This window comes from Desmodus rotundus, chromosome 7 (genome assembly GCF_022682495.2).
Source record: "Desmodus rotundus isolate HL8 chromosome 7, HLdesRot8A.1, whole genome shotgun sequence".
Lineage (NCBI taxonomy): Eukaryota > Metazoa > Chordata > Mammalia > Chiroptera > Phyllostomidae > Desmodus > Desmodus rotundus.
In genome coordinates this window covers 120,670-138,608 of record NC_071393.1, presented here as the reverse complement: position 1 = coordinate 138,608, position 17,939 = coordinate 120,670, and the positions used below count along the sequence as shown (strand labels likewise).

The following is a 17,939-nucleotide window of genomic DNA, read 5'->3' as shown; positions in this document are numbered from 1 at the left end:
TTGTTGCTACCCTTTTTCGTGCTAGACGCTTGGTCTTGGAGGGGGGCAAACCCCACAGATTTCATTTTAGTACACAAATAAATTAGATTTTACTCTTTCCACAAACTTAATGAAGTAATTGGCCTAGGAGCATTGTTGACCAAGCTCTGAGGGCTAAAATCTGAGAAGGAACCATTAAGTAGGTGAGTTGTTGAGAGAGAATCCAGCTTTCTTACCTTCTTCAAAAAAGTAAATAAATAATGATAATGCTGCTTCAAAAAGGTAAATGAGAGTTGTTGCTGAGAATAGAAAATTGACAGCTCTTGTAACAAAAGATGGAAAGTAATATTCCAGTGAATTGATAGGCCAGCTTCACTCTCTTCTCGGACACTTAATGTTGTGTAATCTGTTTCATGTGTCTGATGTGACCACATTTTGGTTCATGAAAATGAACCAAAATGAAAATGAAAATGCTTGTAATGGAAAACAACACATTTAGTAGTAGTACCCATTGTAAAATATATTTGCATGTGGGCGAGAAAAGTATCTAGGGATAAATGAATAGAATGGATTTGTTAGATAATGGGATAATGAGTGAGTGTTACAGTTTATTCGGTGTTACTGTAATACTTTAATGAAGGTATTTCTTAATATTAAAAAAGGATATCTAGTTTCTCTATTCTACCATTAAGGAAGCTTAAGAAGCACCTAATAGCAAACTTTTGCCATTAATTCTAAGTTATTTTGGGTTATAGAGTTGTACTCTTTGAACAGGGTGCTAAAGGCTCCTGTGAATTTGAAAATAGTGATTCTTTGAACATTGGGACCTAGACGAACTTTGGGTATTGCGAACACACCAAGGAGGGTCTGTGTTTGAGTGGGAGCAGGCACCTCGGTGGTACTTGGACCAGGTATGCTTGGGATGTAAACACAGCATTACCCAAAAGCACCTTCCTTCCAAAGTAATCTTTTGTCTTTATAAAGAAGACTTTGGCTCTGGCCAGTGTGGCTTAGTTGGTTGGGCCTCATCCCACAAACGAAAAGGTCACAAGTTCAGTCCCGTCAGAGTACATGGCTAGGTTGAGGACAAACAGTCGATGTTTCTCACATCAATGTTTCTGTGCCTCTCTTTCCCTCTCTGTAAAATCAATAAGCATGTCCTCAGGTGAGGATAAAGAAAAAAAGAAGCAGACTTGGTGGTAAAGAGCATTAAGTTTAAGTTAGCCTTAAGTTCGAAGCCCACCTCTGCCCTAAATTTCCTGGGCAAACTTAGGCATGCTACCTAGCTCCTGTGTGCCAACTTGGGGATATCCTCTGTAAATTAGGGAAAGTATTACTTACCTTGCAGGGTTGTGGTGAAAACTAAATCAGTAAGCATATAAACAGTTTAGAGTAGTGCCTGGCACACACAGTGTTTTACAGTTATTAACGGTGATGGTTAATGTTGTTACTGCTTCACCCTGGTGTCACTTAAAACTTCCTGAGTGCTAAGAAGAACTTGAATTCTCAATTCCTTTCCAGTCACACATGTTTCTCCCTTTTAGATACATCGGCATTTATCAACCTGAGGATATCACTGACCCATAGTGGGTGTGTGGATTCATTTCTGAGGATCAATTAACAAATTTTAAAATTTTATGCAAAATCATTGTGTTCACACAAAGGTTTTTCTCTCCTGTGTGTAGGGACTGACCATTATTTGCCATTTTCTAGCAAACAAAATATCGGTTAAGTGCTCAGTGATTGGTTTTTGAATGATAAGTATTGTTGAGACCAAACAAAATCTTTATGTCTTTCCCAGGAGAAAAATCTAGAAATGATTGTTAGAATCATGAGACGTCAGAACTACAAGGAACATGGACTGTTCAACTCATGCTCTTCATGGTAGAGCTGAGACTGAGTTGGCTGAGGGCTCACGTTCCGAGGGAAGTCAGACCCAGACCTGGATTGCGGGGCCCTCAGTCACTGCTGCTCTCTCAGTGCTCATGTGCCATTGGCACATGTGATCTACTCCTCTCAGAGCCGGTTTCCGTTGCAAGCAGTGTCTCTCTGCGGGAATGGAAGAGCAGCCCCTTAATGGGGCCCTGCAGGCTTTCTAAAGGCCAACGGCTCACTTTTTCTCAGCTGTAAAGTAGAGGTACCACTAGTATCTACCTCAGAGAGTTGGGTGGGTTAGTGTGGTAATGTGTATAATGTGCTTACAACAGTGCCTGGCATATAGTAAGTACTGTATGTGTTGGAATGTGGGAGGAGATGTGTCTGTGGATGATCAATGAAACGTTACTTACGATAGTGCAAAGTTTGCAATATAAAAATGTATAATAGCAAAGTGGTTATTCAGAGTATATCTATGTAATGTTATGCAGACATTAAAATTATGCAAAGAGAAAGTTTGGTAACTTAGGAAAAATGTTGATGCTGTTACATGTTAGGAAAAAGCATGATAAATAATTGTTAATATGGAATAAGCTCAAATATGTAAAAAAATAAATGAACTGTAAAGAATGAAATGAAACTTGCGCAGAACTCTAAGGAACTTTGTTAGGAGATTAATTGCAGGTAACCTACATATTAGGAGGTTTGGCGTTTACTTTTTAACTTTTCTGTTCTTTCAAAAGTCTCTTCAAAGAATACCTATTACTTTTAGGGCGAGGAAAACAATTTTGAAGGTGATGGAATATTTTCTCTTCCAAAGCTCTTACTTACAAATAAGCTAGAACTTTAAGGGAATTGGGTGAGGTCACAGGATTCAAGATCACACAGTAATCGATTTCATTTCTATTCTAGCATTGCACGATTTGGAAATGAAGTCAGAAATACAATCTCATTTATAATGATACAGAAATGTGAAATAGATAAATTAATGAATCAAGCAAGTTCTGTACAGTAAAAAGTGTAAAGCATTTTTGAAATTTAAGAACACATAATCAAGAATACATACTGAATGATAAATGGAGTAATACCCTGTGGTCAAGGATTGGAAAACTAAATATTGTTAAGATGCCAGTTCTCCCCAAATTAATTTTTAGGTTCAGAGGCATTTGTGTCGAATCAGACAAGCTAATCAAAAATGTATATGGAAGTTTAAAGGACCTAGGATAATCAAAGCAATTTAAAAATGAAAGAACCATGTTGGAGGGCTTACACTGCCTGATTTCAAAAGTTAGCTGGAGAACCACAGTCATGAAATGTTGGCATGAGGATAGATGCAGATCAGTAAAACTAGAGTGGAGAAATGGACCTACACGTACATTGTCAACTACATTTTGATACAAGTGCCAAAATAATTCAATGTGGAAAAGATAATATTTTAAACCGATGATGTTGTAAAAACAATATTTTATTAGGGGAAAAAGCCTTTTACACTACATAAAAATTTTTTTCAAAATGCATCTCAAACCTAAATGCTAAAGTTAAAACCTTTAAATGCCTAGAAGAAAAGAGAGAATATTTATGGCCCTGGTCTAGGGAAAGATTTTTTATAGCATGAAAATCATTAATAATAAAGGAAAAATTGGCAATTGGACTTCTAAAAAATTAAAAACTTAAGGTCTTTTGAAAACACCATCAAGAACATAAAAATGCCACCCATAGACAAAGCCATGTATCCATATATGACTGTATAAGTCAGATAGCAAGAAGACAAACCAATAAAGACAATATTTTACCAGATGCTCTACTTCTAGGAAGATGTATGACTGTCCAGTCAACCCATGTAAAGATGCTCAACATCATTAATCATCAGGGAAATGCAGATCAAAACCATGATGAGATAGCATTTCAAACCCAGTAGAATGACTGGGGTAAAAAATGGGCATAGCCCTGGCTGGTGTAGCTCAGTGGATTGAGTGGAGGCCTGTGAACCAAAAGTTCGCCGATTTCATTCCTGGTAAGGGTGCATGGCTGGTTTGCAGGCCAGGTCAGTACCCAGGAAGGGGTGTGTGAGGCAACCACACATTGATGTTTCTGTCTCTGTCTCCTTCCCTTCCCCTCTAAAAATAAATCTTTTTTAAAAATGTGGGCATAACCATCATTAGTAAGGATTGGTGATGTTAGTAGCCTCCTACATTGCTGGTGGGATTATGAAATAGCCCAGCCTCTATGGAAAACAGTTTGGCATGCCTTCAAAATGCTAAACATACCATTACCGTATGACCCATCAGTCCCATTCCTTGAAAATGTAAACACATGACGTATAGTAATTCACAACATCTGAATGGAGAAGCAAATTAGCCCTATAACTGAATAGTACTCATCAGTAAAATACAACTGATAGGTTTAAAGACGTTCTAAGTACAAGAAGTCAGACACAAAAGAGTAGATAGACACTGTTTGACTCCCATCTATAAAATTCTAAAACACTATAACGACAACATACATCACTGCTACCTGTGCCTGTGTGTGGGAGAGTAAATCACGGTGAACAGGATCCTAAATAATCTGTATATTGGTGGCAGTTCCTTGACTTACTGAACACCCTTCATATGGACCTAGGTTGCTGTATACACATTATACCTCAGTAAATCTGATTGGAAATACCCAGAAAAGCAGGGAGTTTTGGGAAACAAGAGCTGCAGCTCCAAGTGAATGCTAGGAACAATAGTAATAGTAATTGCTGATTTTTAAAACTACAGTCAGTTTAATATGAGGTAGCCAATCTACTATGCCTTTTAATGCATTAGATTATAACCCTGTGAGGAGGATAATATTATAGTCCCTATAGTTAAGGCAACTAGGTTTTGGAATTTTTAAGTAATTTGCCCAAAATCACATAGCTAGTAAATGGAGCTTTGAGAAAATAACTGGCACGTGTGTGGCAGATCTCAGTAAGATGATGGGTAGCATATAGTAGAGGGTCTTTAAAAATTAGCTATTATAATGTAAAATATAAATACACACGACCTTTCATTGACACATTTAAAATATTCCTGGGCCCCACCCCAATAGTTTTAAAATTCCACCCCTGATTTGAGGGGAAAACAATTTTATAAAAATGTTACACATTTTTTAATTATTAGTATAAATTAGGATTTTATATAAAGCTAAAGCAGGGCCCTTACTACACTTCATTTATACCACTGCCGTGTTTGTGCTATTACTGTCAATTACTTTAATTCTTTATATTATTTAAAGGCTGCAGGGACCACGCCCTAGTACTGGGCAAGAGAGCCAGAGCTGTCCCCAACGCCGCGCGGTCCTTGCGGCCGGAGCTCCCGCAGAGGCTCCTGGGAGTTGTAGTTCGGTCTGTTCTTGGTCTCCCTGACGTGTTTCCTGTGCGTCCCTATCAGCAGCCATTGGCTTCGCCCTGGCCCAAGATCCTTCTGAGGCCGGCGGCCTTCACCGGTCACCAGTCGTCGCGGTCACCTGAACCGCAGTGGGCTGTTCTCGTCTTTCCCCGAGGGGCGTCGCGGGAGCGCCCAAGACGGGCACCTGAAAGTCAAGAGCGAGGACGAAGTCGATCTGGCCGCAGGTCCGTAGGCGGAGGCGGCCAGTCTTCCAGTTCCCCGCCGCCCATTCAGCGATCTGGGGAGCCGACGCTCCGAACCCATAGCTTCCAGGCAGCGGACGGTACCGACTCGTCTGGCCTCCCTGCAGCCCTCCCGCGTGCGTGGCTGGGGCGGAAGCGGGGAGCCCAGCGGCTGCCTCGATCGGCCTCCTCCCGCGGGGCACGAACGGCGCGGGGATGGCCACCAGGGTCCGCACAGCTGCCACCTGGGTGAGTTGGGTTCTCTCTCCTTTGTGCAGAGCTGTCCCCGAAGCTGACGTGTATACCTGCCATCTCCTCCAGGGCGATGGAAATGGTATCTGATGACATAATTGTTGCAAAACCATCAAATTACTAAAGGTCACTGAAGTTAAAAATTACTCTTTTCATAGAAAGTTCATTGAGGTATAAATTATATAGCATAAGATCCATCTGTTTAAAGTATATCATTATGCTGTGCCTGGTGTGGCTCAGTGGATTGAGTGGCAGCCTGCAAACCAAAGGGTCGTTAGTTTGATTCCCAGTCAGGGCAGATGCCTGGGTTGAGGGCCAGGTCCCCAGCCGTGAGAGGCCACCACACATTGATGTTTGGCTTCTTCTCTTTCCCTTCCCTTCTCTCTAAAAATAAATAAAATCTGTATATCATATAGTCATTAATATAGTAGGGCGCCCCCCCCCGCCTTGTGTACATCTCTTTCCACTTAAAGGAAGCACTTTATGGCTTTTCTGTGGCATATTCGAATTACCCGCCTCACTCTGATTGTGCTTTGGAGCCATTATTAAGTACAATAAGGGTTAACACAGTGGCTATGATGCCACTGCAGCCCACAGTGTGCACACCCTGGCAAAGGGGTCATTTGTGTCCTGGGTGGAAAAGAGTGGAAAAGCGCAGCATTTTATCTCACTACTTAGAACGCTTTACAATTTAAAACTCATAAATTGTTTACTTTGTGGAATTTTGCATTCAATGCTTTTGGACCACAGTCGACCATGGGAAGTAAAACAACAGAGGAGGGGTGACTAGTGCCTTCACAGAGTTGTACAAATATCACCACCATCTGATTCCAGAGCACTGTCACTGCTGAGAGAAGCCCTGTGCCCAATCACAGTAACTCTCCATTCCTTCCCACTACCATTAATCTACTGTGTGTTCTCGTGAATTTACCTATTTTGGACATTGTTCTGTACGTTGAATCATACCATACGTGGCCTTCTGTATCTGGTTTCTTTCATGTAGCATGTTTTCGAGGTTGCTCTGTGTTGCGCTCAGCCCGTTGTTCTTAGTCACGACGCTATTGACCTGGACTGCAGGACACACTCTTCTGGGCCGTACCCGCAGACATTTCCGTGACCAGTTCGAATGTTGTGGCTGGACCGGCCCTTGTGGTTCTTAACTGTGGTTGTAAGAAACACGTCAGCAACAGCCATCAGGGAACTTTGAGAAAACAAGGATTGTTACTCCCAGGTCCTGGAAGGTACATGACACACCCGAGAGCCACACAGTAAGGTCAGGGTAGAGAGGGCCAACACACAGACCTGGGGTTCTGCCTTGGTTGGGGTGGAAGGGTGGGGGTGCCTTTGGTGTTACAGTTTCGCTCTTTTTTGGTGAATTTAAAATATAAGGGTGGGAATTAAAGCACAGGAAGGGAAAAGCATGGTCACTCATTTCAGCTGTTACCTAGGTAACCCAGGGCTTTTGTAAGGGGAAGTTCCTAGGTGAGGCCTCCTGGCTCTTGATGTCATTTGTGTAGCTGACTGTGCATCTCAGAAGGATGTCTTTGAAGTGGACGCCTCATCGATCAAAAGCTCAATGTCAGGGACTTACAGGAAAAAAAGCTAATTGTCAGGCACTTAAACTACAAAAGTTAGCACTTATCAGTACTTTATTATCACTTAATAACACTCCTTTGTAGAGATGGGACCCCATTTTGTCTGTCCATTCATCCATTAATGGATGTTTGGATTGTTCCCACTTTTTGGCTGTTATGAATAATGCTGTTACAAACACTTGTGTGGTGTTTGTATGGACATATGCTTTTATTTCTCTTGACCAGATACCTAGGACTGGAATTTCTGGGTAATATAGTAACTCTGTGTTTAACATGCTGAGGAACTGCCGAAGTGGTCTGAGGTGCCTGCTCCATTTTGCTTTCCTAAATAGGACAGTTGTAACTGTCCTACGCTATAGTGTACATAAAATGCTGTTTAAGTATCAATTTGTTACTACTGTATAATGGTACATTCAGACAGTCCTTGCGTTCATCCCTTCCACTCTATTTCTCTCCTCCAGAGGTAACTACTTTTACAGTTTCTAGTTCTTCTTTTCAGTGATTCTTTTTGAAATATAAGCAGGAGCGCACACACATACACACACACCCCCCTGACCTGACTCATTGCAAAGCTTTGTCAGGACGCCTATGTTTTACCTCAAGCCGTTTCCTAGAGCTCATTGTGCCTTGTCTCATGTTACATGTTCTATTTTGTTAAGAAAATTTCTGGAATGAGATATCTCTGGACACTTCTCTCTTTATATCCTCCTCTTCCCCCTCCCCCTCTCTGATTATTGTTTTAGATCCTCTTTTTTTTTTAAGTCCTCTTATGAGGTTATTGTTTATTGATTTTAGAGAGAGACTCACACACACACACACACACACACACACTCATGTGAGAGAGAAACATCCATAAGTCGTCTCCCTTACATGCCCTGACCAGGGATGGAACCCGCAATCTTTTGGGGCACGGGGACAGCGCTTCACCCAACTGAGCCACCCAGCCAGGGCAGACCCTCCTGTTCTTGCATGCCCACAGCACTGTGAGGTCACTTTGTGACTATATGGGAATGTAGTTTTTCGTCACCTGCAACTCTGAACTTGAGGGACGTTGCTCAGAGTCCACTCAAGGGAGGTGCTGTCCTGTTGGGGATGAACATTTATTGGTGACTTCGGAGACCTGCAGTGTGTGGCCCATCAGAATCTTCCGTTGTTTCCCACACTTCCTCTGCTGGGAGCTGTTCTCTGTGAGACCACCTGTCACCTTGGTTTCGTTTGTTGTAGGTGTCTGGGCTTGTTCTGTCCTCCTGTTTTTATTGGGAGATTAAATGACACTGCTGCCCTGATCTCATCCTACTCTCAATGTTTTAACAACAAAAAGTAACAGTCAGTGGGAGAGGTGAAGTGAATTTATTCACGAGCATCTGAATAGTGAGAAGGAACTCTTAACTGAAACAGATTGTTTCATTCAAAATTCACTGCTTGTGTACCACCCCCCCACCCCACCCCCGCCTAAAACAGTGTTTACTCTCGAGCATCTGGTTCTTATTTAAGTGGCTGCCCAAGGTTGTCTGACTCTCAGGGTGGTGGTTGGGCTTGCGGGGTTCCTGGGGGCCCTCTCAGAGCCCGGGGCGGGGAGACTGTCTTCAGGTGCCAGGTTTCCCACTTTTAGGTCTCTATTCTGCCCCACGGTGGCACTGACGGCAGTTTGCAGACCACCCATCTTGGCCTCCTGCAAAATGTTCTCTGGCCAAAGAGACCAAGATTGGGGCCCAGAGGATGTATGCTTGGTAAAGTGGTTTGCTCTTGAGTCTGCAGGTCCCACCCCTTCAGGAACAAGACAATTCATGCAGTAGGATCAGAAAGCTCCGAGGTCAGGAACCCGTTGTGGGTCAAGGGACCCCTGACCGGAGGTCTTTCCCAAGAGGACCCAAGCAGAGGCCGAAGAGTCGCCGGACAGAGCAGGCCCCAGACTGGCTGTTTACTTCCCAGGAACAGCCGAAAACCACCAAGTCCCAGGTGAGTTGCTTGTTGATTGATGCCGGCTTCTTTATTAGTTTTATTCATTCACTTATTTGTGTAATTTTTTGTGGGAAAGAGAGATGTGATTCTTAGCTTGAAGGGTGAAGTTGATCACCCCCAGTTTGTGGCCTGCTTATCATGATGGTTCCTGTAAAGTTTCCGTCTGCCTTTCTTTCCATATTTCCTGATTTCCCCATACTGAGTTTCCATCTCCCTTTCCACCTCCCCCCAAATTATTTTGTATTTTATGGATATTCTTTTGTTTATGTGTTTATAAAGTGTGTATTGTTGCTGTATGTTTTTAGTTCCCACTCCCTCCTCCCACAGCCCCTGGCAACCACCATTCTCCATTCTCTCCCTGTGGTTCCCGCTGCTCTGGACTCTGCCGGTCAGTGCGCTCATGCAGTAGGTATCTCTGTCATCGGGCTTCTTTCATTTGACGAAGTGTCCATGAGGTTTGTCCATGATGGAGTGTGTTGCATAATTTCCCTCTTCTAAAGGCTGCACGATTTTCCATTGCATGTACGTATCACACTCGCTCATCCCGTGGATGAGCACTGGGGCTGCTTGCACATTGTAGCCGTCATGAGTAACACTGCTGTGAACATGGATGTGGGTGTCTCTTTCTTTTTTTTTTTTTTTTTTTTTTTTTTTTTTTTTTTTTTTTATTGTTATGCAATTACAGTTGTATGCCTTTTCTCCCCATCCCTCTACCCCACCCCAGGTGAACCCACCTCCCTCCCCCCTCTCCACCCTCCCCCTTGGTTTTGTCCATGTGTCCTTTATAGTAGTTCCTGTAATACCCTCTTCCCACTATCCCCGCCCCCACCCCCCACCCCCGCCCTGGCTATTGTTAGATTGTTCTTAACTTCAATGTCTCTGGTTATATTTTGTTTGCTTTTTTCTTCTATTGCTTATGTTCCAGTTAAAGGTGAGATCATATGGTACTTGTCCCTCACTTCCTGGCTTATTTCACTTAGCATAATGCTCTCCAGTTTCATCCATGCTGTTGCAAAGGGTATAAGCTCCTTCTTTCTCTCTGCTGCGTAGAATTCCATTGTGTAAATATACCATAGTTTTTGGATCCACTCGTTTGCTGATGGGCACTTCGGTTGCTTCCAGTACTTGGCTATTGTAAATTGTGCTGCTATGAACATTGGGGTGCACAGATTCTTTTGGATTGGTGTTTCAGTGTTCTTAGGGTATAATCCCAGCAGCGGAATTACTGGGTCAAAGGGCAGTTCCATTTTTAGTTTTCTGAGGAAATTCCATATTGTTTTCCACTCAGACCCTGCTTTCAGTTCCTTTCGGTATAGACCCAGATTTTCCCCGAAGCACTGCTTTAAAGTATTTTTTAAATTAAGGTATGTACATTGTTTTTTGGGTTTGACATAATGCTGTTGCACACTTAATAGACTTCAGCGTGGTGTAAACATAACTTATATATGCACCAGGAAACCACAGCGTTTATGTGACTCTCCATGGTGACACTTGCGTCACTGTAGTGGCCTGTGGGGTGTGCCTGTGTGTGTTTCAGAAGCGGGTCTTGCCTGACCTGCTGTGCCCACGTTGTGCTCTGTGTGTCCTTCTGTCTTGGCTTCTTCCACTCCCACTTGCATCTGTACGTGGCTAACTTTGCTTTCCTGTACATTTTCGGACACTGGTGGGCAAGTATTTGTTTCACCTGCTGTACCTAGCTGAATACCTGGCACCTGCTATTCTCATATGTTGAGTGAAAGGCTGACTGATAACAGCACATATTGATGGGAAAATTTTCAATAAATTCTGCTTTTATCGCAAAGTAGAATGTAATTGATGGAAACCCTCAGAAGCAGTCTGCTGTTGCCCGCCAACTGAGGTAGTCTATAACTGGATGGGAATATGCCATTTCAGGAGTCACTGTCATTCATGGATGTGTTTGTGCACTTTACCTGGGAAGAGTGGCGGCTGCTGGACCCAGCTCAGAGGCACCTGCACAGGAGCGTGATGCTGGAGAACTATAGCAACCTGGCGTTCCTGGGTGAGCACTGATGCCCTGGGGGGAGCTGCGTGGTTGCCAGGCTGCTTCCTAGCTGCTTTAAGCTGGGAGATGGGGATGGAGCTTTTGTAAAATACTGGGTGATTTTAAACTTCTGTGTAGAGGCCAGGTTCTCTTAGTCTCCCTTTGCCATCAGAATATGCTCTTTGAATGGTGTTTATTTAGCCAGAGTACAAAAGGGCAGCTTCATTATGCTGCCTCTTAACCAGATTGTCCCCATTTCTGCAGTTTCCCTGAACCCTAGGCAGCTTTGGTCAGAGTTGTCTGTGATTTTCCGTTCACAGGGTTTCAGCCCACCAAGCCTGATGTCATCTTCCGGTTGGAACACGGAGAGTTGTGGATGATACAGGCCCAAGTTCCAAGTCCAGGCCATTCAGGTGACTTAGATTTTTTTCCTTTTTATTTAGAATTGTTGTGAATTCTGAAGTGATCTGCACCTCATGCTTGTATTTCTTGTCTCACGTGTAAGCACTGTCTCTTAGTTGCTCTCCTCTCTGGCTTTCTTAGTCTTCTTTCACTTTCCCATGCATCTTAGTATGACTTTCATATCCCTTCAACTTCCTTTCTGTTTTTTAAATACATTTTTATATCCCTTACACTCATAATCCACCACGGCAGCCCCAACTTCCTTCCTTCTCCCTGAAACCATGCCTTCCATGTTTCTCCATGCTGATAACTGTAATGTCCTCACCGCCCTTGCCAGGTGCATTCCTGCATTGTTGATAGTGTCGGTTTTCCTGCCTGAAGCCTTCCCCCTCCCCCTACCCAAGGGCACCCCACCGCACCCCCTCGCACACCGCACACTCGATGGGCTTCTGCTCGTGCTCCATTGTCTGCTCCTGCTGTCTCCTCTGAGCCCAGAGGAGCTTCTTTTTATATTCACCACTTGCCGCATATGTTGTAACTTAAGACTTCCATTCTGAAGATTTAAGCTCTTTTTTCTCTCTTGGTGATTGATAGGCCATCCCTCTTTCATCTGTTCTTTGGTGCTGGGAGTGATTGGTCCACAGGGCATCTTGCCTGCCTGAGCCACTCCCTTGTCTCGTTTTCAGAAACTGGAAGCGTCTCTTCCACTGCTCCATAGCCACAGCCTGCCTCCTCACCGTTCTGATTCTTGCTTGTTTGTCCTGCTGCGCTCCTCGCTCTTCCTGGGCCTGGGGAGTCGGCGTCAGTGCATATTTTTCATTTTGCCTATTTTGCCTTCTTTACCCATTGTGCAAACCTTTTAAAGTCAAAACAATCTGTAATTATCATCCCTTGCCTATGCCAATCTTCATTTTTGGTTTTGCTTGGTTTTCTCCAGTGCCCAGGAGTTTGGGGACGTTTATACCTCAGACTTGACTTATATTCAGGTCTGATCACTGAACATAAAACAATAACCTCATGACACGGCATTTTCAAGGCAATTTTATGCTACACCAGGAGCATATCATTATTTATACCATGTTTTCATTTCTAGATAAAGCCTGTGAAATTGGTGATCACTTAGAATGTCATCGGGAAAATCAAGACAAGATGGGAAAGATGTCAAATTGCTGTGAATGTTCTGCATTTGGAAAACTACGTCTTCTTACTACAAATTGTATTTCTGCAAGACAAAAGCTTTGTAAATGTGGCACATGTGGAAAGAGTTTGAAATATAATACAGACTTCAATAGTAATTATGTTGGAAAGAACCCTAATGGGTTTTATGCAGAAAGGGAATCATTCCTCCATTCTAAACATGAACGAACTCTTTCTGGAATAAAATACTGTGAAAGGAATGAATCTGGGAAAGCTGTCGACCAGAAGCCACAACTCATGCGCCAACAGATCTGTATGGGAGGAAAGCCCTTCGAATGCAGTTACTGTGGGAATGTCTTCAGCAGCAAGTCATGCCTTGTAGTGCAACAGCGAACTCCTGCAGAGATGGAGACCTACAAGTGTGATGCATGTACCAGGGACATCAGCCCCAAGTCCCACCTCAGTGGACACGAGAGAAGTCACACAGGAGAGAAAGTATATGAATGCAGAGAATGTGGGAAAGTCTTCAGGAGGAAATACCAGCTTGTTTCACACCAGAGAACTCATTCAGGACAGAAACCCTACGGTTGCAATGAATGTGGGAAAGCCTTTGGTTTGAAGTCACAGCTCATTATACATCAAAGAATTCATACAGGAGAGAAACCCTATGAGTGCAGTGAATGTCGGAAAGCCTTTAGTACAAAGTCAAACCTTCTGGTACATCAGAGAACCCATACAGGCGAGAAACCTTATGGTGGTAGCGAGTGTGGGAAAGCCTTTACTTTCGAGTCACAGCTCATCGTACACCAGGGGCTTCACATGAGAGTAAAGCCCTATAGGTGCCTTCAGTGTGGGAAAGGTTTCAGTTTGAAGTCACAGCTCACTGTCCACCAGAGAAGTCACACAGCTGTGAAACCCCACAGGTGCAGTGAGTGTGGGAAAGGCTTCACGAGTAAGTCATACCTCGTTGTACATATGAGGACTCACACAGGCAAGAAACCGCATGAATGCCATGAGTGTGGGAAATCCTTCAGTTTCAATTCACACCTCATTGTACACCAGAGGATTCACACAGGGGAAAGTCCTTACGAATGCAGTGAGTGTGGGAGAGCCTTCAGTCGTAAATACCAGCTTGTTTCACACCAGAGAACTCATTCAGGACAGAAACCCTACGGTTGCAATGAATGTGGGAAAGCCTTTGGTTTGAAGTCACAGCTCATTATACATCAAAGAATTCATACAGGAGAGAAACCCTATGAGTGCAGTGAATGTCGGAAAGCCTTTAGTACAAAGTCAAACCTTCTGGTACATCAGAGAACCCATACAGGGGAGAAACCTTATAGTTGCAATGAGTGTGGGAAATTCTTTACTTTCAAGTCACAGCTCATCATACATCAGGGAGCACACACTGGGGTAAAACCCTATGGATGCAACCAGTGTGAAAAAGCCTTTAGTTTGAAGTCACAGCTCATTGTCCACCAGAGAAGTCACACAGCTGTGAAACCCCACAGGTGCAGTGAGTGTGGGAAAGGCTTCACGAGTAAGTCATACCTCGTTGTACATATGAGGACTCACACAGGCAAGAAACCGCATGAATGCCTTGAGTGTGGGAAATCCTTCAGTTTCAATTCACACCTCATTGTACACCAGAGGATTCACACAGGGGAAAGTCCTTATGAATGCAGTGAGTGTGGGAGAACTTTTAATAGGAAAGATCATCTCACTTCACACCAGAGAACTCATGCAGGGGAGAAACCTTATAGGTGCAGCGAATGTGGGAAAGCCTTTAGTAGCAAGTCATATCTCATTGTACACATGAGAACTCATTCAGGAATTAAACCATATGAATGTAACAAATGTGGGAAAGCCTTTATTTGGAAGTCACTACTCATTGTACATGAACGAACTCACGCAGGGGAAAACCCTTACAAATGCAGTCAATGTGAGAAGTCCTTCAGCGGAAAACTACGGCTCACTGTACATCAGAGAACGCACACAAGAGAGAAACCCTATGGATGCAGTGAGTGTGACAAGGCCTTCATTAGGAAATCTCAGCTCATTGTACATCACAGAACTCACTCAGGGGAGAAACCCTATGGGTGTAAAGAATGCGGAAAGGCCTTCTCTCAGAAGTCTGTTCTCAGTGCACATCAGAGGACTCACACAGGAGAGAAACCCTGGCAGTGCACTGAATGTGGGAAAGGTTTTTGTTGGAAGTCACAGCTCCTGATGCATCAAAGAACCCATGCAGATGAGAAACCTGTTGACAAACTAAATGTAAGAAGCTTTCTCTCAAAAGTCAATTCACAGGAAATAACCAGCAAATTCATATAGAAGAGAAACTATAAATGAAGTCATTTTCTATACCGGAAATCTCATACTGAATAAAAACCTTGTTAATGTACAGCATGTGGAAGGGCATCCGCAGAAAGCTGTTTTAAAGTTTTATTTATTTATTTCACAAGGAAGGGAGATTGTTCCAAATGTTGATGTACTCATCGGCCGGTCACTGTCTGCCCCCTGGCCAGGGCTGACCCTGCAGCACTGGCGTAGCGGGGTGGCACTGACTGAGCTGCCGGGCCAGGGCCCCAGAGAGGTGTTTGTAAATCCATACTTTATTAAACACTGGGATTTTAATGACAGGAGATTTCTACCCTGCATAGCAATATTCTTAACAAATGCAACGTTTTACTGGAGTAAAATGACATAAAAAATGTGTTTTAATAGTAGAAACGACTTCTATTATTTGTTCTCTAGTGAGTGGGCCCGGTCTACCTCTTTAGTGACATACATCACTGTGGTGTGTATTTGTAACTGGGCAGGTTGTTCTGATGTCTTGGAAGTCTCAGAGCCCGTCAGAGTGCATGCACCCACTGCACGTGCTCCGCCAGGGGTGGAGATCTTCACCAAGGTAGGCTGGTGTACTGGCCATTAAGGTTTTAATGGACTCCTTAAGTACCGAAAAGCAAACAGATCTTGTTTTCTGTTATCATCTTTCAATTATTAATTAGTTCATTTTGTATTGATTACCCAGTGTACCTTTATTGTCATTTTTTTAAGTCCTCACCTGAGAGTATATTTATTGATTTGAGAGGGAGGAAGGGAGAGAAACATTGCTGTGAGAGAAACAATCACTTTTCTCCTGTATGTGCCCTTACTGGGGATTGAACCCACAACCTAAGGATGTGCCCTGACCAGGAGTTGCACTGCAGCTTTTTAGTGCACAGGACGATGCTCCAACCGAGCAGTCTGTCCAGGGCACAGTTGTCATTTTTAATTCTGGTTTACTTGTCTTTATTTTAGCTTGGTGGTATTTTTGTAGTACATTTAAATGATGCTGAAATATGTACATATAGTTGTAGTGTCAGGGTGGTGAGAAACCATTTTGCCAGCTGCTTACTTACAAAGTCTGTTTGCTTCACAACCTCACCAATTTCCTTATGTAAATGAGCAGAATGAATGTGGAAAGCGTTGGGTCCCTGGAAGTTAGATTAGCACTGTCTTGGAGGAGTATGAGGGTTGAAAACTGCAAATATTTCTGAAGCACCCTCCACTTTGTACTCTTTACTGCTTGATGGAATCTGTCTCCTGTTTCTTCCTTGAAGGAGATATTTAATAATTTCTGAGTGACCAATCTTGGTTGTTTTCAGCTCATTATACAGGATATAATCTCAAGATACCTGGGATTAATGGTGATTCACAGAAGGGAAGAGAAGGCTTGGATAAAGAAATAATTTCAGATATTTGCTAAAGGATATCCCCTAAGTCTGGGAAATTTCATGAATATGTATTTTGTCATTGATGTACTATGAAGATACTCACAGTAAGAATAAGCACATAAGGGAAAATCTACATGCAGTTTTATTACTACCCGCGGTCAATGAGATTTTAAAAGTTGCTGTGTTGTGTGATGCAAATCCACATGAAACCTTGAAGACTATCAGATACTGTGGGGGAGGGTAGTGCTGGATTTGGTGTTAATCTTAAATGCAAAGGAAAATTTACCAGATACTTGAAACTTAGAAGAATTTAATAGATGAACAACCAGTAAATAAAACAGAACTTATATTAAAAACTGAATCTCTGGTGTGAAAATCTACTTAGTCCCTCCAACCCAGCCCCAGCCCCAGAAGACAAAGAGGTTCCAGGGACTTTCAGTAACAGTTGATAATTTCAGAAAAGTTGAAGGAAAGATGATTCCAACATTTTATAATATTGCCCAGAAAACAAACATTGGGGGTGGAGGATTGAGTTTTAAGTCATATTTATGAACATAGATTTTAACGTCCTAAGTGGAATTTTTAGCAAAATGCATGTAATCATGTATATTTTCTTAAAAGCCTTGACATAGTTCAGTGTAGACCACTGGTAGTGGGCCTGGTGTTCCTACATTACCCACAGAATCACAGTATTCTTCCTAATGGCATTATGGCCCGCTACAGAGCTACATCTCTCCATTTTCTTCGCGGTTAATTATGGTACTAAACCATGCGTAAATGGGAATACAGGTTGTTGAGATGGTTTGATGGGAAGGTTCTTCAGAAGGAAAACAAACAACTGGAAGATGTCTCCTAGTGTCCTGTCATCTTCCTCTTCCATATGCAGCATGTCATGGTTGGGTTTCAGGAGCCATCCTGGAGTCAGAGTTCATGTTGAGGAAGCCAACTGCAGAATGCCATGGAAAGAGTGGCTCTCTGATAATGATGGAGCTACTAGAGCCGCCATATACCACCGACATCTGGGTACATTTTACACAAAAGAGAAGTAAAGGAAGGGCCTTGTGTCAGCCACCTTTGGGTGGGGGAAGACTTGGTTCTGTTACATGCAGCCGAATCTGATCCTACTCTAGGCTGTTTGGAAGACAATAGTAGAAAATTATTCCATAAAAATAACCACACTGCCAGGTAAAGAAAAGCCCTGTATTACCAATATGTGTAGATAATTAAATTAGGACTAGAAATGAACCCCTATAACTCTTTCAAGGAGTGTGTTCGTAAAAATGACTAATGTCATGCATAATGGTAAAACAGTGGACATGTACCTTTAAGAACATTCCAAGGATGCTCATTTTATTGAACATTGTATTCAAAGTTGTAGCCAAGGTGTGAAAACAAAAAGTTACAAGGAATCTGAGGTTGGTTCA

General features: G+C 42.9%; 1 protein-coding gene across 5 annotated transcripts; it reads left to right on the top strand.

Moving 5' to 3' along the window:
- The first annotated feature begins 51 nt into the window (after positions 1-51).
- Positions 52-16,858, top strand: ZNF268 (zinc finger protein 268). 5 transcript variants are annotated; one of them, XM_045201056.3, is made up of 6 exons: positions 52-5,695; positions 9,052-9,252; positions 9,649-9,660; positions 11,149-11,275; positions 11,578-11,670; positions 12,753-16,858. In XM_045201056.3, the coding sequence occupies exons 1-6, from the start codon at positions 5,663-5,665 to the stop codon at positions 15,128-15,130; spliced, it is 2,844 nt and encodes a 947-aa protein (XP_045056991.2). In that variant the 5' UTR covers positions 52-5,662; the 3' UTR covers positions 15,131-16,858. The 5 variants fall into 5 exon arrangements, with proteins under 5 accessions (XP_045056991.2, XP_045056989.2, XP_024422322.2 ...); XM_045201054.3 differs by having other exon boundaries at positions 9,583-9,660; XM_045201055.3 differs by having other exon boundaries at positions 5,121-5,695; positions 9,045-9,252; positions 9,583-9,660.
- Positions 16,859-17,939: the final 1,081 nt, after the last annotated feature.